This window comes from Pan troglodytes, chromosome 23 (assembly GCF_028858775.2).
Source record: "Pan troglodytes isolate AG18354 chromosome 23, NHGRI_mPanTro3-v2.0_pri, whole genome shotgun sequence".
NCBI classification, from domain to species: Eukaryota; Metazoa; Chordata; class Mammalia; order Primates; family Hominidae; genus Pan; species Pan troglodytes.
The window spans coordinates 47,385,598-47,411,198 of NC_086016.1; the positions used below are offsets into that span (position 1 = coordinate 47,385,598).

The following is a 25,601-nucleotide window of genomic DNA, read 5'->3' on the forward strand; positions in this document are numbered from 1 at the left end:
CTGCCTCCCGGGTTCAAGCGATTCTCCTACCTCACCCTCCTGAGGAGCTGGTATTATAGGCGCCTGCCACAATGTGCGGCTACTTTTTGCATTTTTAGTAGAGACAGGGTTTCACCATGTTGGCCAGGCTGGTCTCAAACTCCTGACCTCTGGTGATCCACCAGCCTCAGCCCCCTAGAGTGCTAGGATTATAGACGTGAGACACTGCCCTGGCCGGTAGGTGTTTCAAAATAGAGCAGTGGTTACCAGTCTCAAATGCTGAAAACAGGCCATATCATAAAATAAGGACTGCACAGTATACACTGATGTTAGGGACAAGAGGATCAGATGCCACCCCGATACAAAAGGAAATAATCTTGTGATGCTGGCACCCCAAGCAACAAGTGATACTGTATTTTGGCTAATGAAATACACTAGCAATACCAGATGCACAGTCATACTTACAGAATAAAAATATGCCAATGATGTCTGCTGAAAAAATATTTCAAAAACAAATAAAACCATGAAAAACATGATGTTTGAGGCTATGTGTCTGGGTGGCTCAGAGTACTTCACAGCATCCAGGTCCTTTTGGGGATACTGGCCACAATTTGAACTTTCTGGGTACTATGTTCATGTCAAGCTTCTCCCCAATAATTACGTATCTACAGCTACTACTGGAAGTTTTACCCTAATTATTTACTGTCACATTTTAAATATAAAGAGTCAAACACAAAACTTAAAGATGTCTGAAATAATATTGCTTTGTAATAATGGTAATATTTCTAATCCCAAATGAGAAGATACTGTTGAAAGCACACAGGAAAGCTTAGTTTTTTTTGTTTAAATTAACTATTCATTCTCATTACCACAGAATCTGGGTACAGTCTTTTAAGGTGTTCCAGAACCTCTGCTCTCTTTTGCTGACGTTTTCCCTCATGGGTATCAATCCCAGCATTCTGCAATTCACTTCTAATAAGATTCAATTCTTCATTAACTTCAGACATTCTTGATTTTGTTTTTTCAATTTCATCCACTAGGGTTTCCTCTTGCTGTTTTTTCTCTTTCAAGCAATCCCTACAAAATAACAACAAATTATACAGCAAAATGATAAACCAAAATTTAGGAATTACCAGGTACAACATACTCCTGTCTGGCATTGCAGGGGAATAGAGCAGTGCTCTATCAATTTTTAAAGGGTAAAAAATGCAATAAACCTGACACCAAACATGGGCAAAAAAGATTTTGCTCATTCTTTGTTGATTTGAAAAATGTGGCTGGGCCAGGTGGCTCACTCCTGTAATCCCAGTACTTTGAGAGGTTGAGTGGGTGGCTGCCTTGAGTCTAGGAATTTGAGACCAGCCTGGCAACATGGCAAAACCCTGTCTCTACAAAATACAAAAAAAAAAAAAAATTAGCCAGGTGTGGTGGCACACACCTGTAGTACCAGCTATTCAGGGGGCTGAGGTAGGTGGATCACTTGAGCCCAGTGGGTGCAGGCTGCAGCAAGCCATGATCACGCAACTGCACTCCAGTCTGGGTGAGAGTGAGACCCTGTCTCAAAAAAAAAAGGAAGAAATACATAAATAAGAAAGCTGCAAGGGGTGCGATGGCTCACACCTGTAATCCCAGCACTTTGGGAGTCTGAGGAGGGTGGATTGCTTGGTCCAGGAGTTCAAGATCAGCCTGGGCAACATGGTGAAACCCCATCTTTACCAGAAATAGAAAAAATTAGCTGGGTGTGGTGGCATGTGCCTGTAGTCTCAGCTACAGGCTGAGGTAGGAGTGTCATGTGAGCCCCGGAAGTTGAGGCTACCGTAAGCCATGATTGCGCCACTGCACTCTGGCCTGGGCGATGGGAGTGAGACCCTCTCTCAAAAAATAAAAGAAAATTGCTGCAAGAAATTTTTTTTACTCTACCTACATGCATGTCTTTGTATACTCCTCTAACTTCTCTATTCGTTTTTTATGATCTTCTATTTGTTCTTTTATGTGTTTTAGATTTCCCTAAAAGAGGAAATAAAATCTAAAATCAATTACGGCAATTCCAAACCAACAAAATTACATGCCTAGAACTTACTATAATATTATAAGCTGTTATAAAATTGAAAGATATCAAATATAATTATATGAAAACACTTATCAGAGCAAATTACAGATCAGGGTTCAACTCCTGAATCTTTACCATTTGCTAGATATTTGATCTCTAGCGATTTCTCTCTGTAACTTCAAACTTCAAGGAGATTATTTTCAAATATCTATATAGTTCTTACCCCTTAACTAATGTACTGAACAAATATATTAGGTTGGTACAAAAGTACTGCAATTACTTTTGCAACAATCTAAATATATTCACTGGCTACCATGTGATAGGAACTAGAGGTACAGAAATAAGCAGGAAAGAGTCCCTGCCCTCAAAGAACTAATGTCTGGTAGGAGAGACAGACAATTAAATAAGTAATTATAGTAGAGTGGTTTTGTGTTATAATAACATAGGCACCTATAGGGCAACTAATAGCCTTGTGGATGAGGATTTCGGGAAAGTTTTGTTCTATTCACTTTACCATTAAATCCAACTGGAGACTACCCCAAGTCTTCTCCATCTGTCTGCAACTACATGTGTTCTTCTTCTTGTTTTTTTGTATTCAAAAGACAACAGCAATTCAACCAACACTTATTGACATCTACTAAGTGCAAAGTTTACAATGGACACAATTAGAATCCTGCCTTTAATAAGCTTCCAGTCCAGTAGAGAGGTACCAATTAATTTTAATTTTTATGTGATCTGACAAAAGCCCTTAGATATAGATAAAAAATTGACTGGGCACGGTGGCTCAGGCCTGTAATCCCAGCACTTTGCAAGGCTGAGGAGGATGGATCACCTGAGGTCAGGAGTTCAAGACCAGCCTGACCAACATGGAGAAACCCTGTCTCTACTAAAAATACAAAATTAGCCAAGCATGGTGGCGCATGCCTGTAATCCCAACTACTCAGGAGGCTGAGACAGGAGAATTGCCTGAACCTGGGAGGCGGAGGTTGTAGTGAACCGAGATCGCGTCATTGCACTCTAGTCTGGGCAACAAGACCGAAACTCCGTATCAAATAATAATAGGTAGTTATATGAGGAAGAAATTATTTTTGGCTTTTTTAGGAGCTGGGATATAAAGAAAAGGAGGGCCAGGGAAGGCTTTGCGGTGTTGGTAACTCTAGATTTTAACATGTAAAGATGAATAGGTTATTCCAAAAAGAAACTAGCATGTACAAAGGCAAAAATGTCCAATGTGTATTTTCATAAATCAGTGTATAATTTTATAACATATCAATTACACAATTATACAAATGTTTTAAAAGTAATTCCTGCTATGTTACCACCTTTGTTTTTCTCCTTGCACAAAATGCCTCTTCTACTCACAGAACTATCACAGATTATGGCTATTATATTTGTATCTTCATCTGCCAAATCATGAAATAAATGAAATGAGACAGTATAGTGTAAGGTTAAGGAGATTCATTCTGGAGACAGGTACAAAAAGGAAATAAAATTTCATTAAGAATGATTCTAAATCATTACTGTACAACCCAAGATACCTGAACTTCTCCATGCCTCCTCTTTTCAAATGCCAGTCTTTCTTCATCTGTCTTCTGTTCCCACTGCAGTTTTTCCAGTTGTTGAGTCATTGTAGCTACTTTCTTTCTTACTTGTTCCTTAAGTTCTTTATAACGATCCAGCTGCATAAACAGTATTGAAAAATTGCTAATTCACCTTAAGAAGCATGAGAGCAAATTTCTTTGTATGAAATCCTGTACTAGAAGATAATTAATCTTCCCAAAAGCTTGCTTTATATAAATTAAATCATAATCGACCACCTTCCCCCGGTAAAATAATGTGAGCATGAAAGCTTCCTTTAAAAAAACTGTTTATTATTTATTTATTTATTTATATTTGAAACTTATTTATTTATTTATTTTCATTTTGCCCAGGCTGGAGTACAGTGGCACAATCACGGCTCACTGCAGCTTTGGCCTCCTGGGCTCAAGTGTTTATCTTATTATTCATAAGGTAATCATTTTTTCCTCTCATAAACACTTAAAGATACATGTGGCTTTGAGGAGACATGATCACTTAATTGACAAGAAGGAAACTGGTTACTTAAGGTGCTTTAAAATGTTCAGTGATGAATTAATCTCTAACTTATTATACAAGATTTAATTATAATAAATCACTAGATGGCAAAAACATGTAATCGACAAACAACCACATTTTTATCATTTATCTCTTTTATCAATTTTATGATAATCTTATATCACAAATATACCAAATACCAAAATAATTATGACTATATATACCAAAATAATTATGACTATATAAGTAGAAAAAAATATATCATTTTCTCTGGATTCTCCTTTCTCTTTTAAGATTTTTGGACAGAGACCTTAGTATAGAGGTTTTTGTTGCTCTATTTTAAACAGTCTTTTAGGCCAGGCACAGTGGATCATGCCTGTAATCCCAGCACTTTGGGAAGCCGAGGCAAGAGGATCACTTGAGCCCAGGAGTTTGAGACCAGCCTAGGCAACACAGTGTGACCTCATCTCTACAAAAAATTTAAAAATTAGACAGGTGTGGTAGCATGCGCCTGTAGACGGGAGGATCAATTGAGCCCAGGAGTGACACTGCAGTGAACTATGATTGATAGCAGCAGGAGACAGACAAATCCTAGACAGACAGGGGTGGGTCCCCAGTGAAACCTGACCTTCAAGCCAAAGACAGTTTAAAGCCTAGCTACAAGTGCTGGGTAAATCCACAGACAAGACTGAGAAACTCTCTTGCTGTTTGGTGTGCTTACCTCTGATTGATCCCTACCCTTCACCTATTTTACATACACCTACCCTTCCCTAATTGGTTTTTCACATTGTTGTACCCACTTTAGGGTGGTGCCGTTGTTTTAGCCTTTTTTTGCATACTCACAAACCAATCAGCACACATTCCTCCATTCTGAGTCCATAAAAGCCCCAGACCCAGCTACACTGGGGGAGAAACCACCTGACTTCGGGTAGTGGATGACCTCTTGCATCCCCTCTCTGCTGAGAGCTGTTTCATAGCTCAATAAAATTCTTCTTTGCCTTCCTCACTCTTAGATTGCCAGTGTAGCTTCATTCTTCTTAGACACAGGACAAGAACTGAGGACCCACTGAACGTGGGTACACAGAAGGCTGAAACACTGTGGCCCTCTGCCCTCTGCTGGCAGAGGGCAGCTGCCCCACATGACAGGAAGCAGTGGTGGGGCCGAGCAAGCCCCGGAGCTGAGGGCCAGAGTGGGTCAAGAGGCTGACAGAGCTGTTAACATGCCTTCGGACGTGCATCCTTCAGGCTGCAGACAGGACTAAAGAGCTGATTAGCACACTGTAACACCCCCTCTGGGGCTTTGGGGTCACGAGCACCCTTGCCTGGGTGCCACTGTGTTCCCCTCATCTGGGCGCCAGAGCCCACTGTGGAAGTGGCTTGCAACACACCTGGTCCAGCTCCAAGCACCACATGAAGCCTGCTTCTGTGCCGGTACTTGGAACAGCTGGCTGGAAACTAAACTTGCTCGCTCACACACCCTCTTCTGCTGGGGGCTGAGTGAGCAGTCATGGCAGCTGTGAGATTCACGCCAGAGTGCAGGCCAGGTGCGGCCTGGCAGGCTGACAGGGTGTCTCCTGCAGTGAACATGGGACCAAGCAAGGCCTGGGCAAGGGCGTCACCAACTGAGGGTCTCTGGCTGACAAAGTGACTGAGAAAAATCCTGCATCGGCCGGGCATGGTGGCTCACGCCTGTAATCCCCGTACTTTGGGAGGCCAAGGCAGGCGGATCACCAGAGGTCGGGAGTTTGAGACCAGCCTGACCAACATGGAGAAACCCCGTCTCTACTAAAAATACAAAATTCGCCAGGCATGGTGGCGCATGCCTGTAATCCCAGCTACTCAGGAGGCTGAGGCAGGAGAATCGCTTGAACCCATAAGGCGGAGGTTGCAGTGAGCCAAGACCACACCATTACACTCCAACCTGGGCAATAAGAGCGAAACTCCATCTCAAAAACAAACAAAAAAAATCCTGCATCATGATTATGCCACTGCACTCCAGCCTGAGTGACAGAGCGAGACCCTCTCTCTACAAAATTAAAATTAAAAATAAATAAATCTAGTTCTGTATACAGGCTGAAAAATTTAAATCCCCACAATTTACATTGAGGATAATCTCTTAAAATATCAGAGAGGTCATCTTTTAAATTTTTTTCTAATTCAAAGAAGCTGAAATAATAGAAACATAAAATTTCCCCTAAGTTGTCCTTTTTTACCTGACTGGCTTCCAGTTCAATGTCTCGCTTTTTATGTAAAATTTCTTCCTCAATCTGCTTTTCAAAACTTCTCCATGCAGCATCTAAATCAGCCAGCTCTGTCTCCAGGGCTTTTATATCATCTTCCTGTTTAGAACATTGTTTTTCGCTGTCCTTTATTGATTTCTTAGCCACATCTAATTTCTTAAGGTGGTGAGAAGTGTTTTCTTTGGCTTTAATGTACTGAGGCCTCTTCTGATTTAAAAGGGTTTCAACCGATCTGAAAAGGGAAAAATGTTTGCTTTAAAGAAAATTTCATTTCTTTAATATATAAAGGGAAGAAGTTGTTTTGATCAAACCACTTTAAAAAAGAAATCCTAAAAATCAACTTTCAGAGACTGTAAGCAGATCAATGGTTGCCAAAGGTTGAGCAAGATCAGGGGGAGGGATGAATAAAGCACACGGTCACTTTTGAGAGTGGTACTGTAGTGGTAGACACTTGACACTATGAATTTGCCAAAACCTGTATTACTTTACAGCACCAAGGATGAACCTTAATGTAAGGAAATTAAAAAAGAATCACTCAGGAGGCCAAGGGATCCTAGATGGAATGTAGAATGCAATAAAAAATCTAACTTTATTATAAATATAGAAACAGCCTTACTGAAGGGGTGGAAGGAAAACATGCTGACCTAATTCTAGAAATGAGTGGAGTCTGTAAGACTAAAAACAAAAGAATTGTACATAAGTACTATACTGTAGTTACAAAGATGCTTTCCATGGGGGTACGGGTTAACAATTCTGACGCTATTACACGTGATTACTGGAAATGCACAATTAAGCAAATGGATGGCAGATGGTAGAAGCCAGATTTCCCATTGTTGAAGTGGGAGGTTACAGATAAGCAAGAGAAGGCTAGAATGATTAATGTGGTAATGGCTTAGAATTGGGAGACATCAATATGAACTCATGCTTAGCTTAATATAGATGGTCACATATGAAAATATTTATAGCTATGTGTATAAATAGTATACACAGGTATTTCCTAGTTCTAACAGCTGAGAAAGCCTAGAAGCAAGGACACTCCAGTAGCAACGAACACACCTACCACCTAGATGTTGGTTCCTAATACCGTTCTCCGATTAAAGGAACCAGGGTTCCTTGGAGAGCCTGGGGCAGGCTCATACAAGCTGGGGCAAGCTGATGCTTGGACTGGCTTATACAAGATGACAGTAGAAGATACTTATCTTCTAGAAAGTAAGGAAGAGCTCCAAAAAAAAATCACAGTAATGAGAATATTTCAAAGGGACACAGGAGCCAACTCAAAGAGTTCTCAGTGGCCACAGCAGGAACAATCTAAGCAACAAAATCAACAATGTAATATTGGATTATAACTCTAAATGTAAAATATCCATAAATCTATACTGATGTAAACAAATAACAATTAATTTAATTTTAAAATAATTAAGTAGAGACAAATCTGTGCAGAATTCCAAAAAAATCATGTAGATACTTTGCCCTCAAGGTAAAACATAACTCTCCTTACTCCTTAAGTGTGGGCTAAGCATAGTGACTTCCTCTCAAAGATTATAGTATGAAAAGGGAGAAAAAATAACCTCACAGAGGAGAAACATGACAAACACTCCTTCAGTCAGGTGATCAAGGTCAACATCAACAGTGATACCATGTTGATATGACATATGATATAGTACATGATAAATGTCATGTAACATATATAATACACTGACACTCTGATAGAATATAATGAGAAGGACATTTTACTTCTGTGGGCTTCCTCCCCACAGTCTGTATCTTCAGTCTAATTATGAGAAAACCATCAGACAAATCCGGATTGAAAGATGTTCTATAAAAATACTGACCAATATTCCTCAAAATTGTCAAGTTCATCAAAAACAAGAACTGTCACAGCCAAAAGGTGCCTAAGGAGACATATAACTAAATGTAATATGGTATTCTGGATCATAAAAAGGACATTAGGCAAAAGCTGAGAAAATATGTATAAAGTATGGACTTTAGTTAATGTATCAATATTAGTTTATTAATTCTGACAATGTATCATAATAATGTAAGATGTTAATAATAGGAGAAACTGAGTGTTGGGAATATGGGACTGATACAGGAGCTAAAAATAAATTATTTAGGCAGATAGTGAAGGTTAAGAGAGTCCTCAGCAGAGCTTCCCTTTTAACGAAAAGCAGCCCCAAAATCATTTCTTTTCTAACAAAGAGGAGCCTGAAAAATTAGGCTACAAACGGGGTACATAAGCAAGATGGAAGCTTGCAAGAGTGAATGCCGGCAGCTGAGCCAATAGAAAAGGGGTACTCAGAAGCCAGCTATGTTCAACATGAAGGCTCCATCTTCCCTTTTCTTTGTCACCACGTGTACAGTAGAAAAGCTGGCAAACATGGCGCCAGCCAGGTACAGAATCTGCATAATAAAAAATTAGGGTGGGGTGGCCAGCTTCTTTGTGCACTATGCAAATGGCACATCTAGTCCTAAGCAGTTCTTCACGTGCTATGCAAATGGAATACCTGATCTGACCAACCCTTCATGCCCTAAATCAGACACCGCCTCCTCAAGCTCATCTATAAAACCGCCTGTACTTCACTGTGGACCAGAAGACCCAATTGGGAGCCCCTCTCTCTGCATGAGAAAGCTTTTCTCTTTCTTTCACCTATTAAACCCACTCTTAACCTCACTCCTTGTGTGTCTGCGTCCTTGATTTCCTTGCTGTGAGGCAATGAACCTCGGGTATTACCCCAGACAAACACCACCACTTCAGGACCATTCTACACTACCTTTTTTTTTTTTGAGACGGAGTCTCACGCTGTTGCCCAGGCTGGAGTGCAGTGGCGTGATCTCGGCTCACTGCAAGCTCCACCTCCCAGGTTCATGCCATTCTCCTGCCTCAGCCTCCCGAGTAGGTGGGACTACAGGTGCCTGCCACCATGCCCAGCTAATTTTTTGTATTTTTAGTAGAGACGGGGTTTCACCGTGTTAGCCAGGATGGTCTCGCTCTCCTTACCTCGTGATCCACCTGCCTCAGCCTCCCAAAGTGCTGGGATTACAGGCATGAGCCACCACACCTGGCCTATACTATCTTTATAATTTTTCTGTATATCTAAAAGTATTCCAAAGTAAAAAGCTTATTTTTAAAATCAATTTTCAAAGTGTCACTTATATTATTCCCTCTATCAAGCTACATATAACCCAACTGTTAATATCTACTTTTAAAAACTCACTTTATTTCTTTTTCTGTTTGTTGTAGTTGTCTAGTTAGCATTCCATGTTCCTTTTTCCTGGCTTTAACTATGTTTTCATGATGAGACAAAGACTCTCTTTTGACACTCAAATCCCTATTCACATGCTCTAACTTGGTGTTCAGGAGATGAATCTTTTTCTCATTATGGTATAGTTGAAAAAGCTGCAGTTGTATCTTGTTCATTTTCAGTTCTTCAAGGAGACTCTGGTAACGATCTGCCTATAAAAGAGTATAATTCAACAGCAGTTAAAAGGGAGTATATTTAAGTTGGCCTTTCATAAACTCAACTACTATACCAACAAATTAACTAATGAATGTTTATTTATTAATGTTCTTGCCAAAAGTAGCATAATTTGGCGAGGGTTTCTGAATATACTTTTTAAATAACCCAATACACCAGCAAATGATTTTGTGTTCTTGCGCTCAGTGGTATGACGATGAGAACAACGAAGTGGCATGCATTAGCCTGGGTCCCTTTTGTCTGGACCTGTGAGTTTCACAACTCAATCAGTATTTCTGGCATCAGCTTCCTCCTTTGTAAACTGAAAGAAGAGTGTGATATGACTTATAAAGTGCTAGTAACTTTAAATTCAATGACTCCAGGAAAAATTCCTACTACAGGAAGTAGTTTTTCTACCGATAAAACAGGACTCTTATAGTGCTAAATTATGTGTGAAAAATAATAATTTCCTTAACATTTGTGCTATTAAAGAAATAAAGGAACAGGCTACCTCAAGAGGAGCTCCTAATCAATATTGGAAGTATTCAAAGTAAAAGGCTATCCACTAGGATGTTGTAAAAAACAATTAGGAAGTTGTTTCGTTCTAACTGTCCTTAAAATGTTTAAATTTTGCAGTTCAGTATATTGTGATTATTATAGTCTGACTTCCACTGCTGCCACTCCTTTCCACTAACAAAACCAAGGACATGTATACATATTAGAAAACATGAAGACACAGAGAAACATCACTAATAAGAAACATCCACTTTTCATTTACTTCTTCAAATATGTATTGAGTATCTACTATGTGCCAGGCACTGGTCTATGCATTGAGAATATAGCAGAAAATAAGACAGACTATCCCTGATCCTGTTTGTTTGTTTGTTTGTTTGAGACAGAGTTTTGCTCTCTCACCCAGGCTGGAATGCAATGGCATGATCACAGCTCACTGTAGCCTCGACCTCCTGGGCCCAGGAGATCCTTCTGTGTCAGCCTCCTGAGTGGCTGGAAAGACAGGCGTGTGCCACCACACCAGGAAAAGTTTTTTATTTTTATTTTTGTAGAGATGAGGTCTCACTATGTTGCCCAGGCTAGTCTCGAAATCCTGGGCTCAAGGGATGCTCCCACCTTGGCCTCCCAAAGTACTGGGATTAAAGATGTGAGCCACCATACCCAGCGCAACCCTGCTCTTGTGCAATTTATATTACAGTTATTCTAATGGGGAGAAGAGAGGAAGAAAAGTCAGAGAATAAACACGAGGACTAAACTCTGATCTTTTTTCTTCTCTTGCCCAAATTTCTATCTAAGGAGCCTGGGGAGTCTGCTCTACAAAGTTTCATCAGAGGGTGTTTTTTGTTTGTTTGTTTGTTTGTTTGTTTTGAGACAGAGTCTCACTCTGTCGCCCAGGCTAAAGTGCAGTGGTGCGATTTCGGCTCACTGCAACCTCTGCCTCTTAGCTTCAAGTGATTCTCCTGCCTCAGCCTCCTGAGTAGCTGGGATTACAGGCATGTGCCACCACGCCCAGCTAATTTTTGTATTTTTAGTAAAGACAGGGTTTCTCCATGTTGGCCAGGCTGGTCTCAAACTCCTGACCTCAAGTAATCCACCTGCCTCGGTCTCCCAAAGTGTTGGGATTATAGGCATGAGGCGCCATGCCTGGCCAGAGGGGTTTTATTCAACCCTCTATCATATAGCTTACTTTCCAACCTGATGCTGGCATAGTATCACATGACAGATAAGGAAGGAAATTAAAATATTTTAACTGCAAATATGTTTCTTTGCCATATCTTGAAATAGCCGTGCAAAGTTGTCTCTTGTGGGGAAAAAAATCTACATTCTGTAGAGAATCCCCTTTCCCTTTTCCAAACCTTTTTTCCTGAACCAGGAGACAACCAACTAAGAGTCCGATACCTTTTTAAGTCTGATAAGAAACATTTACAATGTATTCTCTCTGAAGCCTGCTACCTGGAGGCTTCCTGTGCATAACAAGAACATTGGTCTCTACAATCCGTTATCTTAATCCAGACATTTCCTTTCTATTGATTCCAGGTCTTTAGCTAAAACTCTTTCAATCAATTGCCAATCAGAAAATCTTTGAATCCACCTATAACCTGGAAGCCCTGGCTCCCCCTCCTTTCCAGAATGAAGCAACATACATCTTACAAGTATTGACTGATGTCTTATGTCCCCCTAAAATGTATAAAACCTAGCTGTGGCCCAACCACCTTGGGCACATGTTCTCAGGATCTCCTTAGAGCTGTGTCACAGGCCATGGTCACTCATATTTGGCACAGAATAAATCTCTTCAAATATTTTACAGAGTTTGACTCTTTGTTGACAGACAAGCAAACAAATAATAAACAAGATAATTTTATACAGCAATTAACGCTACAAAAGAAACAAAATAGGGTAATGTGCTAGTACAAGGGAGGGGGTGCTAATTTAGATTGGAGGAATGAACAGTAAATGCCTACCTGAGAAAATGGCTTTTTAATAAAAACATGAATGAGAGACTACCGGGTATGTAAAATCAGGCATACAGCTATCTAGGCAGAGGAAATAGCAAAAGCCCCAGAATAGAAAGGAGTTTGGTGTGTTCAACACATAATAAAGGTCAAGGTGGTAGCAAAGCATAGGAAGTTAAGGCTCAAGAGGTAAACAGAGACAAGGCTAGTACGCCTTATAAGAGACAAGATTCTTGGCCAGGCGCGGTGGCTCACGCCTGTAATCCCAGCACTTTGGGAGGCCGAGGCAGGCAGATCACGAGGTCAGGAGAATGAGACCACGGTGAAACCCCGTCTCTACTAAAAATACAAAAAAAAATTAGCCAGGAACGGTGGCGGGCACCTGTAGTCCCAGCTACTCGGGAGGCTGAGGCAGGAGAATGGCGTGAACCCAGGAGGCGGAGCTTGCAGTGAGCCAAGATCATGCCACTGCACTCCAGCCTGGGGAAAAAAAAAAAGAGACAAGATTCTCAGTGCAGTGAGAAGCACTGCACTGGAAGGTTTTATGCATGGAAAGTTAGGATCTGATTTGAGTTTCAAAAATATCACTTTAACTACAACTGAAGATAAGGTACTATATTAGGCATTGTGAAGGGGCCCAAGAAATGTACAGAAGTACATTTGCATGTAATGTGGTCATGGCCTCCTAGGAGGTTCCCAAGACCCTTTTAGGGAGTCCCTGAAAACAAAATTATTTTCATAATAATACTAAGACTTTGTCTATTTCAATGTGTCGATACTTGCACTAACAGTGTGGACAAAATTGCTAGGCCTTAGCATAAGTAAGATTTAACACAGAAGTGTTTATGAGAATCCAGCTGTCTTTTATCAAGCTAGACATTAAGGAAATTATAAAAGTGGTAAAACAATGTCTCTCTTCTAATTGGTTGTGGAAAATACAGTTATCTTTCATAAAAATGCTATTTATATTAACATGTAATGAGTTTATTGCTATTTTTACAGGGATCATTAAAATATTTTTTAAATTTCCAGTGTTAATTTCACATACAATAAACATTAATAGATATAACCCATATGAACAAAAACTCTTTGGGGTCCTCAATAATTTTTAAGAGCATATGGGGTTTAATATCCAAACATCTGAGAGCCTTTGCCACATAAGACATAAACCCCTCAAGCTTGTTTTTAGTTGGGAAAATCAGACATTTTTCTAGTTCAGGCTGTCCTGCCTATTCGGAAAGAAAAACCCAAATAGTGGGAAATATATCAAAAAGTTTATCTTAATGAATATTGGGCTTTAATTGTCTTATACTATTAAATTAATCTTCTTGGTAAGCCCAAGCCCATACCTAGTGATTCTAACATAGAAAGTTTTATATCCAACAACTAATGGTTACATCTTCATGACATCTTACCTCTTCCTTCTCTAATTTTGCTTGTCTGCGCTCTGCCGCTATATTTTTTTTCTTATTAAAATTAAACTGTGCATCCTCTTCGGCTTTTTGTAACTTTCTTTTCTTTTCTTCGTATTCTCCTATAAGCTCTCCTGAAGAGCTGATTTCCTCAAAAAACTGGGTCCTTTCTTTGGGTTTCTTCACTGAAATTGACTCTACAGTTCCCTTTTAAAAACAGTAATGCACATCAACATATAAAATATAGTGATGTATTTTCAAAACTCTGAATCAAATAAACTACTATAGCTACTTACCTGAAAAACCAAACAATTTTGTGCTTTGACTATTATGCCTATCTTTTCCAACTCTGCAATGTAAACAGAACGACTCACAAGATTATCATTAAAGCGAAATTCTGAGCATCCCCCTAAAATAAAAAAATAAACCCTGTTTAAAAATATATAAATACCAGATATACCTCAAAATCCACCGAAAGTTTAATAAAATTATTTTTCTTATTGAAATGGCCAGTTATATAATAATATACATGGGAATAAATGCATTTAATGAGCCAACAAATATTGAGTGTCTATTACATGTCAAGGTCTCTTTTACAGTGGCGAACAAAACACACGAAAGTCTCTTATCTGAAGAGCATATATCCTAGTCAGGATGTAAAAGGAAAATAAATCTCAGAACCCCTAACTGACTAAGCCAAAGGGAAAAGTCAACCTGGGAACTAGGTCATGCAAACTTGCCTCCTATTTTGTTACTAAATAAGGTAGCTGTAAAGATTAAAAAACAACAACAACAGCAACAAAAACTGCATGCCTCCCTCACAATTTACCCACAGGGAAATTCCTTGTGGGCCCCAAGATCTTTACCCTAAAACAGTTCTGTTGAATTTCAACCTGACAATATAAATTGATAGCTTATCTTCACATGTACAGGACAAAGGACAGAACTCAAAGTCATCCCTCTGCTCACCTGAGATAAATGCATATCTGATTGTCTCGTCTGCCCTATCTTTATCTTTTTTTTTTCTGAGGCAGGGTCTTGCTCTGTTGACCAGGTTGGAGTGCAGTGGCGCAATCTTGGCTCACTGTATCCTAGACCTCCCGGACTCAAGTCATCTTCCCACCTCAGCCTCCTAAGTACTGGGACTATAGGCTCACGCTACCACACACAGCTAATTGTTTGTAGAGACAGGGTCTCACCATGTTGCCCAGGCTGGTCTCAAACTCCCGAGTTCAAGCAATCGTCCTGCTGTGGCCTCCCAAAGTGCTGGGATTACAGGCATGAGCCCCATGCCCAGCCTATATTATCTTATATAAAAATGCAGATTCACTGAGCTAGCCTAATGCAGAAGTGACTATGCCTCTACCCCTGTCACATGTGAACAATTGATCAAAGGCTCAAAAGAATGCAACCACTGGTCTCTTATCTATCCACACCTTTAAAAAAAATTTCTTCCTCTTTCCCAAATCCCCGCTCTTTTCCCGTAAATGTATATACACACACACACACAAATTCAAACATTTCACTCAAGTTGCTTTTTGGTGGTAGAAAAAACTGTCTATAATAAAGCCAAAAATATGCATACAATTTGTTCATCACTAAGAAAAACTGATAAACATAAAGAACCTCAAGAATAAATTTTATGATTTCTCTGTCTTCAAGGTACTCCTTCCTTCATCTTATTATTATTTTTTTGAGATGGAGTCTTGATCTGTCGCCTAGGCTGGAGGGCAGTGGCGCAATCTCGGCTCACTGCAAGCTCTGCCTCCCGGGTTCATGCCATTCTCCTGCCTCAGCCTCCCGAGTAGCTGGGACTACAGGTGCCCCCCACCTCGCCCAGCTAATTTTTTGTATTTTTAGTAGAGACGGGGTTTCATCGTGTTAGCCAGGATGGTCTCAATCACCTGACCTCGTGATCCGCCCGCCTCGGCCTCCCAAAGTGCTGGGATTACAGGCGTGAGCCACCATACCCGACCCTCCCTCCTTCATCTTAACTAAATATCCAGATTTTAAAATGTTATTTGACAGTAGGGGGATTTGAACAATTATGTCAGTTAAGGAAAAACAGACATAATTGGAGAAATATGTGGCGAATCAAACAGGTTCTGTTACTTGCTTCTGAGATATGCTATGCAAGAGAAAAAAGAACTCTAGTTCATTACACCAGTAGAATAATAAACCATACCCTCCAAAGAAAGAAAAAATGGGCAATCTTACTTGACTCTTGAAAAATAAAATGAAAAAAATTATAAAAAAATACCTCGGATAATCCTTGCAAATGTTTTCTCTTCGCCACTTTCCTCCACATATATAATTTTTACACTTGCAGAAGAAGAAATAGGTTTTCCAATATGTGCTCCATGAATGAGTTCTTGAATATTTTTCACTCTTAAATTAGCTATTTTCTCTCCCATTACAAAACTAAGTGCATCCATTACATTAGATTTTCCTGGGGAAGAAAAGAGATAAAACATTATTCATTCTTAATGATAAAAAGCCCTACCCAGAGCTGAAGAAATCAGGCCACCAATCGAAGTGAAATATAGCCAAAAGACATGTCCTTTTTAATCAATGTTCAAAATGCATGACTGAAATATTTGATGTAGATAACTCATTTCTTCTATGCATCTATTGTAGACTATTAAGAGGTCTAAATTTAAGGACTGAAATACACCTATCTAAATCCCAGCTCTCTTCCATTGTTAGGTATCACACCATGGCAAATCATTTAACTTCACTGAGTTTCAATTATCCTCATTTTATAAATATGGAAACTACCTAAAGCATTGGTGCAGCACCAAATCCTCTTATACTCTAAAAAAGAGAGGCTAAGGCTGGACGCGGTGGCTCACGCCTATAATCCTAGCACTTTGGCAGGCCAAGGTGAGCAGAACACCTGAGGTCAAGAATTCGAGACTAGCCTGGCCAACACGGTGAAGCCCCCTCTCTACCAAAAAATATAAAAAATAGCCGAGCTTGGTGGCACGCACCTGTAGTCCCAGCTACTCAGGAAGCTGAGGCAAGAGAATTGCTTGAACCTAGGAGGCGGTGGTTGCAGTGAGCCGAGATTGCACCACTGCACTCCAGCCTGGGCAACGAGGAGAGACTCCAACTCTAAATAAATAAATAAATAAATAAATGAAACAAGAGAAGCTAACTAAATCCAGGATCAAGGGCTAGATTAAAATTGTTTGATTGGTATGAGATGGTGCTACAGAAAATTTATATAGCAGGCTTGATACTGTTATCTTTTGAAAGTCCTACTTACAAGGTTGGCTGGCTTACAGGGATTTGGATTTGGATGTTGGGAGGGTTTCTAACATTCCCTATTAAGAATGGCTCACAGTGCCTAAACTATCTGTACAAACAATATGATTTAATCTGAACATATGCTTTCTTTCTAGGATTCTGGAATATTATTTTATATTTTCTTTTGAGGAAGGTCTGGCCTAAGAAGATTCTGGAACTTGGGTACATGATAGGCAAACGGTGCCTATGTGACAATCTCCCGATAAAAACGCTGCACATTGAGTCTTTAGTGAGGTTCCCTGGTGGGCAACATTTCACATGTGTGAACTAGCTGCTGGAGGAATGAAGCACTGAGTGACACCAATGGGTAAGGACTTGGAATCTTGCAACTGGTTTCCTAAGACTTTGCCTCATATACCCTTTCCTTTTGCTGAGTTCGCTTTGTATTTTTTCACTGTAATAAATAATAGTATTGAGTCAAACTATATGTAGAATCCTGTGAGTTTTCCCAACAAATTACTGAACCTAAGGGTAGTTGTGGGCATTCCTAACCCCAATGTTAAATCTGTTACCCAATCATTGGCCCATAATTTTCTCTAAGACAATTTCCAAGGTGCAATGTCAATGCAGCTGTCACCATCACTATTATTTCTCCTTTTCACATCCCTTCCCCTATATCCACAAAGCAGTTTAAATTTTCAGGCTGGGCACAGCAGCTCACACCTGTAATCCCAGTACTTTGGGAGGCCGAGGCAGGAAGATCACCCGAGGTCAGGGGTTCGAGACCAGCCTGACCAACATGGTGAAACCCCGTGTCTACTAAGATACAAAAAATTAGCCAGCTGTGGTGGCGTGCGCCTGTAATCCCAGCTACTCGGGAGGCTGAGGCAGGAGAATCACTTGGATCCAGAAGGCAGAGGTTGCAGTGAGCTGATATTACACCACTGTACTCCAGCCTGGGCAAGAGAGCAAGACTCCATCTCAAGACAAAAGAAATAATTAATTAATTTTCAATGCCAAAACTAGGAAAGTTTTGTTTGACATAAACAAAGCAAAGGAATACTATCAGCCACCGGAAATATGGCTTAGTTTTAGAGGTTTAGGGTCTTTCTAAAAAGAACTAGAAATAAATTGCTGCAAATTTATTTAGCTGAGTCTCAGTCAACTAACAGGTATGAAACGGCTTTTTTGGGTTAATGGATAATCTGCACATTGAGGGCTATTGTAAGACAGTGCATATGGACAAGATAAACATTCACTGAATTAAATTATTAAGTAATTTAAGTATTAAGTAACAAAACTAAACATAAACTTTTAAAATCAATAAGTCAATCCTTATTTAAATCTGCCTAAAATAAATACCTCTCATCCAAATCCATTTATTCCATTAAATTTCATTAATATTGTCCCTGCCTAATAAAGGTTATAGTCTGTCAAGAGAGTCAAGGCAGCATAACATACCACAAAGTGGCAACAACCCAAACTATCAACTGATGAATGGATAAACAAAATGTAGTATATCTATACAGTGAAATATTATTTGAAAATAAGAAGGAAATAAGTACTAATACAAGGAGTAACATAGATGAATCTGAAAAACATTATGCTAAGTGAAAGAAGTCAGACACAAAAGGCCAAATATTGTCTGATTCTATTTATACGAAATGTCCCAAATAGGTAAATCCATAGAGACAGAAAGTGAATTAGTAGATACCAGGGGCTAGGTGGAGAGGAAATAACAGGGAGTGATTGCTAATGAGTACAAGGTTTCTTTGGGGGCAATGAAAATGTTTTGGAAGTAGATGGTGATGATGGTTGCACAACTTTTGAATATACTAAAAACCACTGAATGGTGCATTTTATTTATTTATTTTTATTTATTTATTTTTGAGATGCAGTCTTGTTCTGTTGTTGCCCAGGCTGGAGTGCAATGGCGCGATCTCAGCTCACTGCAACCTCTGCCTCCCAGGTTCAAGCGATTCTCCTGCCTCAGTCCCCTGAGTAGCTGGGACTACAGGCGTGCGCCACCACGCCAGGCTTTTTTGTATTTTTAGTACAGATGGGGTTTCATCATGTTGGCCAGGCTGGTCTTGAACCCCTACCTCCAGCGATCTGCCTGCCTCAGCCTCCCAAAGTGATGGAATTACAGGTGTGGGCCACCATGCCAGGCCTTATTTTTTTGTTGAGACAGAGTCTTGCTCTGTCGCCCAGGCTGGAATGCAGTGGCACAGTCTTGGCTCACTGCAACCTCCGCCTCCCGGGTTCAAGTGATTCTCCTGCCTCAGTGTCCCAAGTAGCTGGTATTACAGGCACGTGACACCACCCCCGGCTAATTTTTGTATTTTTAGTACAGACAGGGGTTTCACTATGTTGGCCAGGCTGGTCTCTAACTCCTGACCTAAGGTGATCCGCCCGCCTCGGCCTCCCAAAGTGCTGGCATTATAGGCATGAGCCACGGCGCCCGGCCAATTTTATTTTATATTTATCTTATTTTATTTTATTTTATTTTAGAGTCGAAGTCTCGCTCTTGTTACCCAGGCTGGAGTGCGGTGGTGCTATCTTCGCTCACTGCAACCTCTGCCTCCCGGGTTCAAGCGATTCTCCTGCCTCAGCCTCCTCAGTAGCCGGGATTACAGGTGCATGTCACCACACCCGATTCATTTTTGTATTTTTAGTAGAGACAGGGCTTCACCATGTTGGTCAGGCTGGTCTCGAACTCCTGATCTCATGATCCACCCGCCTCGGCCTCCTAAAGTGCTGGAATTACAGGTGTGAGCCACGGCGCCCAGCCTTTTTTTTTTTTTTTTTTTTTTTTTTTGAGACGAGAGTCGCACTGTGTTGCCAGGCTGGAGTGCAATGGCGTGACCTTGGCTCACTGCAACTTCCACCTCCCAGGTTCAAGCGATTCTCCCGCCTCAGCCTCCAGAGTAGTTGGGATTACAGGCGTGTGCCACCACACCCAGCTAATTTTGGTATTATTAGTAGAGACCTTCGCAGGTCCTCTGGCCTCTCCAGACCTCAGTTTCCCCAACTATAAAATGGGGAGAGCAGCCATGTGCCATGGCTAACCAAAGACGGTGTCGCCAGGAACTTAGCAAAAGCTCAGTAAACTGGGTCATCATCACTACATTCCTGGGTCAAAGCTCCCTTGGATCCAAATGGTGGTTCTGGCTGCTTGGACCCCATTACCTCCTCGACAGCTCCCTCTCACTTCAACTTCGGATGAGAAGGGAAAAGGGACGGGAGTGACCAGGGCCAAGGGCCAGGGCAGTCCCCGAAGCAGGAGTGAGGGCAGAGAACAGGGCCCAGGGCGGGACCGGGGCGGAGAGGAAGCGTCAGGACCCCCGGGGTGGACGGCGAGGGTGGGCGCCCCAGGGTGGGGGGCGAGGGTTGGGAGCCCCTGAGATGAAGGGCGAGGGCCGGAGCTGAGGTGGGGTGGGGCCCCTCAGGGTGTCGGAGGAGGGTCGGGAGCCAGGAGGTGGAGGGCGAGAGCGGGGCCCGAGGCGGGGCCGAGTGGAAGGGTCAGGACCTGTGAGGTGGGGCGGAGGGACAAGGGTCAGGACCCCTGAGGCGGAGGGCGAGGACCGGGGCTGAGGTGGGGTGATGGGCAGGGGCTGGGCCAGGGCCAGGCCGGGATCCAGTCGCGGTCAGGCTCCAGGACTGGAAGGGGAAGGCCGGCCAGGCGCCCGCGGCAGACGCCCACACCCCACAAGCCACGTGTGGCCTGGACGCCTGGGACGGCGGAGGCGCTCCGGTGGCGCCCTGAGCTGCTCAGTTACCAGAGCCGTTGGGGCCGATGATGCAGGTGAACCTCCGGAAGGGGCCAATGACCTGGTGGCCCCGCCACGACTTGAAATTTTCCACAAGCAGCAGCTCCAGGTGGGCCATGGCGCCGCCCTCCACGCCTCACCCGCGTTATCAAGCGCCCGCGGAAAAAGCGCGGGAAGGGATTCGCCGAGTGTCGCGAGAAGAGAGCGAGACGCGGCAAGCGCGGAGCCGTTCCTTAGCAACGAGTTGTTGACATTTCCGAGACAGCGGGAGCGTCTGTACCTCTGCGGCGTCACTGGGAGCCCGAGGGAAAACTGCGCTAAAGGCTTGTCTTTCCCCTGCCCGACCGAGGGAGCCAACGTTGCCTGCGCTACAGCTTGCTTATTTTCGTCGCCTGTTCTCCTGATCCTGCGTGTTCTAAAAACCCCTTAGGCTTTCCATGGGTTCCCAGACCATGGCGGTGGCGCTGCCCAGGGACTTGCGGCAGGACGCCAACCTGGCAAAGAGGAGGCACGCGGAGCTGTGCAGGCAGAAGCGGGTCTTCAACGCCAGAAACAGGATAATTGGGGTGAAAGGGCAGGGGCCGGGACGGGGTTAGAGCGGCAGATGCGGGCGAGGGGCTGCGTGGAGGGGGAAAGGAGATGAGTTCTAGGATGAAACATCTGAGCCAGGAGGCTGCAGACGGCCTCCTGCAGGGCCAATAATGCTCCCTCTCGAGCTCGCCTGGAGTCACCAACGGTTCTCCTCCCCTGAGCCAGATTTTCTACAACTCGTTTACAGTGGGGCAGAGATTAAAAGTAATAATAAGTAGGATTGTTATTACTGAATAAAATGATCTGTCTCTAACCCTTCTCCTCTGTTTTTCCATTTATAGGGAGACACTGAAGCCTGGGATGTTCAAGTTCATGACCAGAAGATAAAAGAAGCTACTGAAAAAGCTAGACATGAAACCTTTGGTGAGCATTTCCTGAATGCTTATCTATTGGTTTAGGATTGTGTGGCTTTAGACTCCAGTCTTCCCCACCGCCCCCCTGCCCTGCCTTTTTTTTTTTTTTTTTTTAATAGAGATAGGGTCTCACTATGTTGCCCAGGCTGGTCTGGAACTCCTGCGTGCAAGTGATCCTCCCACGTCAGTCTCCCAAAGTGCTGGAACTACAGGCATGAGCCACGGTACCCAGCCCTCCTTTCTTCACATATATACAAAGTTGTCATTTTCACACTCTTCTTCCTTTTAAATTTCACAATTTCTTGTGCCCAGTTAACTTAATGCACTGATTCTTCTCTTAAAAACAGCTATTGAATTCGAATGTGGATTATAAGAAATAGATTTGAAGGGTAAATGTATGTTTTCCTTCATTTTCTTAAAAAACTGGAAAGACATACACACACACTCACTTGCTCTGCTCAAAAGTTTAAGACCGTCTATGAAGGACAGCTGTTTATACCAGACAACACATATGTCCGGGCTCACACCCTCAAGCTGACTCAGAGACAGACATGATTCAAATCATAGTATTCAAGTACCTTGAATACTGTTATTCAAGGTATTATTATTCCACTTCAAATACAACTCATTTTCCCCTATCGTGTCCAACAATTTCAACAATTGTTGAAATTTCACACTTTGAGAGGCTAAAACTAGAGGATCACTTGAGACCAGGAGCTCCAGACTTGCCTGGGCAACAAAGCGAGACCCCATCTCTACAAAAAATAAATTGAAAAAAAAAAAAAAGAAATTTCAGTGTTTTTAAACACCATAAAGATTTTTATAATAGAAAAAAAAGCAGGATACAAAATTGTACATACAATGGGCTGTTATGTTTTTAAAATATTTTAAAATGTGCTCAGAAGAAGAAGAGAGGAAATATGCCAAAATGTTAGCAGGGTAATGTTGGAGGGATAGAATTATGAGCAAACTTTATTTTCTCCTTTATACCGTTCTGTATGTTCTAAACATTTTATCTTTTTTATTAATATTTTTAGTTATGAGGTAATTCAATCTTACAAAAACAATGTGACAGGTACATATGTACCCACCATCAGACTAGATGTTAACATTTTGCCAGATTGGCTTCAGATATCTTGAGTGTTTTTTGAGAATTGTGTTTTTTATATATGTATATGTATATGTGTATATATATATATATATATATATATGAAACAACACCGCCCTGCCCCCTACCTCTTAATTTTCCCCTCCTTTCTCCTCAGAAGTGTTTATCATTCCCATGCTTTTTTTCTTTTTTCTTTTGAGATGGAGTCTTGCTCTGTCGTCCAGGCTGGAGAGCTGTGGCGTGATCTCAGCTCACCACAACTTCCGCCTCCTGGGTTCAAGTGATTCTCCTGTCTCAGCTTCCCGAGTAGCTGGGATTACAGGTGCACACCACCATGCTGGGCTGATTTTTGTATTTTTAGTAGAGACAAGGTTTCACCATGTTGGCCAGGCTGGTCTCAAACTCCTGACCTCAGGTGATCTTCCCACCTCTGCCTCCCAAAGTGTTGGGATTACAGGCATGAGCCACCAGCCCCAGCCCCCATGCACTATTTATGCTTGTACTATTTATGTATGTATTCATAACAATATAAAATTGTTTTTATGTGTTTTTAAAATTTATGTAAATGGTATCCTATTGAATAGATCCATTTGCAGTATGCTTTTCTTTCATCCAGGCTTGTATTTTTGAAATTAATCAGTGATTTACATATAGAGAGTATTCATTTTAATTGTTTTATGGCATTTTGTTATATGAATTAACTACAGTTTCTTCATCCATTCCCATACTGATGGCTGGTTTAGATTTTTTTTTTTTCAGTTGTTTTGTCATTGTGGACACGGCTGCAATGACTGTCCATGAATTGTGTCCCTAGCATATGTGAAAGGGATACCCAGAAGTGGAATTGATGGATCAAAGGTAGTTTTATGGGATATTGAAAAATTGTTTTGTTGTAAGTGTACCAAGTTACACTCCTACAAGCAGCAAATGAGAGGTTTTTGTTTTGATTTGTTTTGTTTTTGAGATGGAGTCTTGCTCTGTCACCAGGCTGGAGTTCAGTGGAGCGATCTCGGCTCACTGCAACCTCTGCCTCCCGGGTTCAAGCGATTCTCCTGCCTCAGCCTCCCAAGTAGCTGTGACTATAGGCACGTGCCACCAAGCCCAGCTAATTTTTGTATTTTTAGTAGAGACGGGGTTTCACCATCTTGGCCAGGATAAGCTCGATCTCTTGACCTCGTGATCCGCCTGCCTCGGCCTCCCAAAGTGCTGGGATTACAGGCGTGAGCCACCATGCCCGGCCGCAAATGAGAGATCTTGTTTCCCCACATCCTTACTAATGTGTGCCATTATTAGCATTTTAAATATTTTGCCTTCGATTCATTGGATGTTTCCCACCTTGTATGGGTGATCATCCTTTCATAATTGTATTGATTACTCAGGTTTTTTTTTTTTTTTTTTGAGACAGAGTCTCTTTCTGTAACCCAGCCTGGAATGCAGCGGCATGATCTTGGCTCATAGCAACCTCTGCCTCCTGGGTTCAAGCGATTCTTTTGCCTCAGCCTCACGAGTAGCTGGGACTACAGGCTCCTGCCACCGCGCCCGGCTAATTTTGTATTTTTAGTAGAGACAGGGTTTCACCATGTTGGTCAGGCTGGTCTCGAGCTCCCAACCTCAGGTGATCCACCCACCTCGGCCTCCCAAAGTGTTGGGATTACAGGCGTGAGCCACCACACCCAGCCTCAGGTTTCTTTATAGTGATTTGCCTGGCCGTTCCTACACTTTGCCCATTTATTGGGTTGGGGTTTTGGGGTTTTTTAAATTGATTTGTAGGTACTCCTTGTATATTCAGGATACTAATCCTTTAATGGCTGTGTTACTTTTTTGGAGGGTTGTATTACTTTTGCAATCACTGAAAAAATTAGTTTTTAAAGTAGATTCATGGGCTGGGTTCAGTGGCTCACTTCTATAATCCCAGTGACTGGGGAGGCTGAGGCAGAAAGATGGTTGGAGGCCAGGAGACCAGCCCAGGCAACATAATGAGGCCCTATCTCTAAAAAAGTAAATAATAAAAAATAAAATGGATTCAAATTTATTTTTTCCTCTGAATCCTAAGCTTATGGATATGCTGTATCTCTTCCAGCTGCTGAAATGAGGCAAAATGACAAAATCGTGTGCATATTGGAAAACCGGAAAAAGAGGGATAGGAAAAATCTCTGTAGGGCTATCAATGACTTCCAACAGAGCTTTCAGAAGCCAGAAACTCGCCGTGAATTTGATCTGTCCGACCCCCTAGCCCTTAAGAAAGATCTTCCAGCCCGGCAGTCAGATAATGATGTTCGGAATACGATATCAGGAATGCAGAAATTCATGGGAGAGGATTTAAACTTCCATGAGAGGAAGAAATTCCAACAGGAACAAAACAGAGAATGGTCTTTGCAGCAGCAAAGGGAATGGAAGAACGCCCGTGCTGAACAAAAATGCGCAGGTAATGAAACAGAAGAGATGAGCTGGTCTCAACACTCTCTTCAACAAACCAACCCTACAGTTTGTTTTTTTTTAAGCAACCCTACAGTTTTTGTGGGATTTGTTTAAAGTCCTACTAATTTGCACAGACAGCCACATGCTACTTTGGCCCTGTGGGGAAAGAAAAGTCAGAGCCTGCCCTCCGGGAGGGAAACACCTGCAATCACGCCTCAGTCATGTGGAAAACACTTTCCGTGTCGGGGTCCCAGTTGGATGCCAGCATGCAGAGGTAACTCAGAATCGGTCCCTGCCCTCCAAGTCTGCGGGGAAGGTGAATGGGAAAGATGCAGGTCTTCCTGAGTCTCTTGGGTGCTGTGGTAGAAATTCCTACAGGGGACTTTGGGGGTGTAGTTGCAGGCATGGTGGTCACATGCCCTCACCAGGACTCCCCAA

At 42.0% G+C, this 25,601-nt stretch overlaps 2 protein-coding genes across 8 annotated transcripts in view; one reads left to right on the forward strand and one right to left on the reverse strand.

Moving 5' to 3' along the window:
• Positions 1-21,006, reverse strand: part of SMC1B (structural maintenance of chromosomes 1B) — a 69,868-nt gene extending 48,862 nt beyond the window's left edge. For all 5 annotated transcript variants that reach the window (XR_010155919.1, XM_003317304.6, XM_063807607.1 and 2 more), the window contains exons 1-9: positions 20,703-21,006; positions 15,935-16,123; positions 13,971-14,083; positions 13,678-13,881; positions 9,558-9,796; positions 6,316-6,574; positions 3,568-3,708; positions 1,904-1,986; positions 849-1,056 (exon numbers count right to left, since the gene is read on the reverse strand). Coding sequence is in view for 4 of the 5 variants with exons in the window: in XM_003317304.6 (XP_003317352.2) it covers positions 849-1,056; positions 1,904-1,986; positions 3,568-3,708; positions 6,316-6,574; positions 9,558-9,796; positions 13,678-13,881; positions 13,971-14,083; positions 15,935-16,123; positions 20,703-20,811 (1,545 nt within the window). In the remaining variant the exon portion in view is untranslated. The remainder of the gene's footprint in view (positions 1-848; positions 1,057-1,903; positions 1,987-3,567; positions 3,709-6,315; positions 6,575-9,557; positions 9,797-13,677; positions 13,882-13,970; positions 14,084-15,934; positions 16,124-20,702) is intronic.
• Positions 17,079-25,601, forward strand: part of RIBC2 (RIB43A domain with coiled-coils 2) — a 36,054-nt gene continuing 27,531 nt past the window's right edge. Inside the window, exons 1-3 of one of the 3 annotated variants that reach the window (XM_016939385.4) lie at positions 17,079-17,290; positions 21,566-21,647; positions 24,826-25,170. In XM_016939385.4, the coding sequence (XP_016794874.1) occupies positions 24,834-25,170 (337 nt within the window). In that variant the 5' untranslated portion in view covers positions 17,079-17,290; positions 21,566-21,647; positions 24,826-24,833. Of the gene's footprint in view, positions 17,291-20,909; positions 21,260-21,565; positions 21,648-24,825; positions 25,171-25,601 lie in introns of those variants that run through there. The other 2 variants (XM_525622.6, XM_009438597.5) reach the window with 2 other exon arrangements.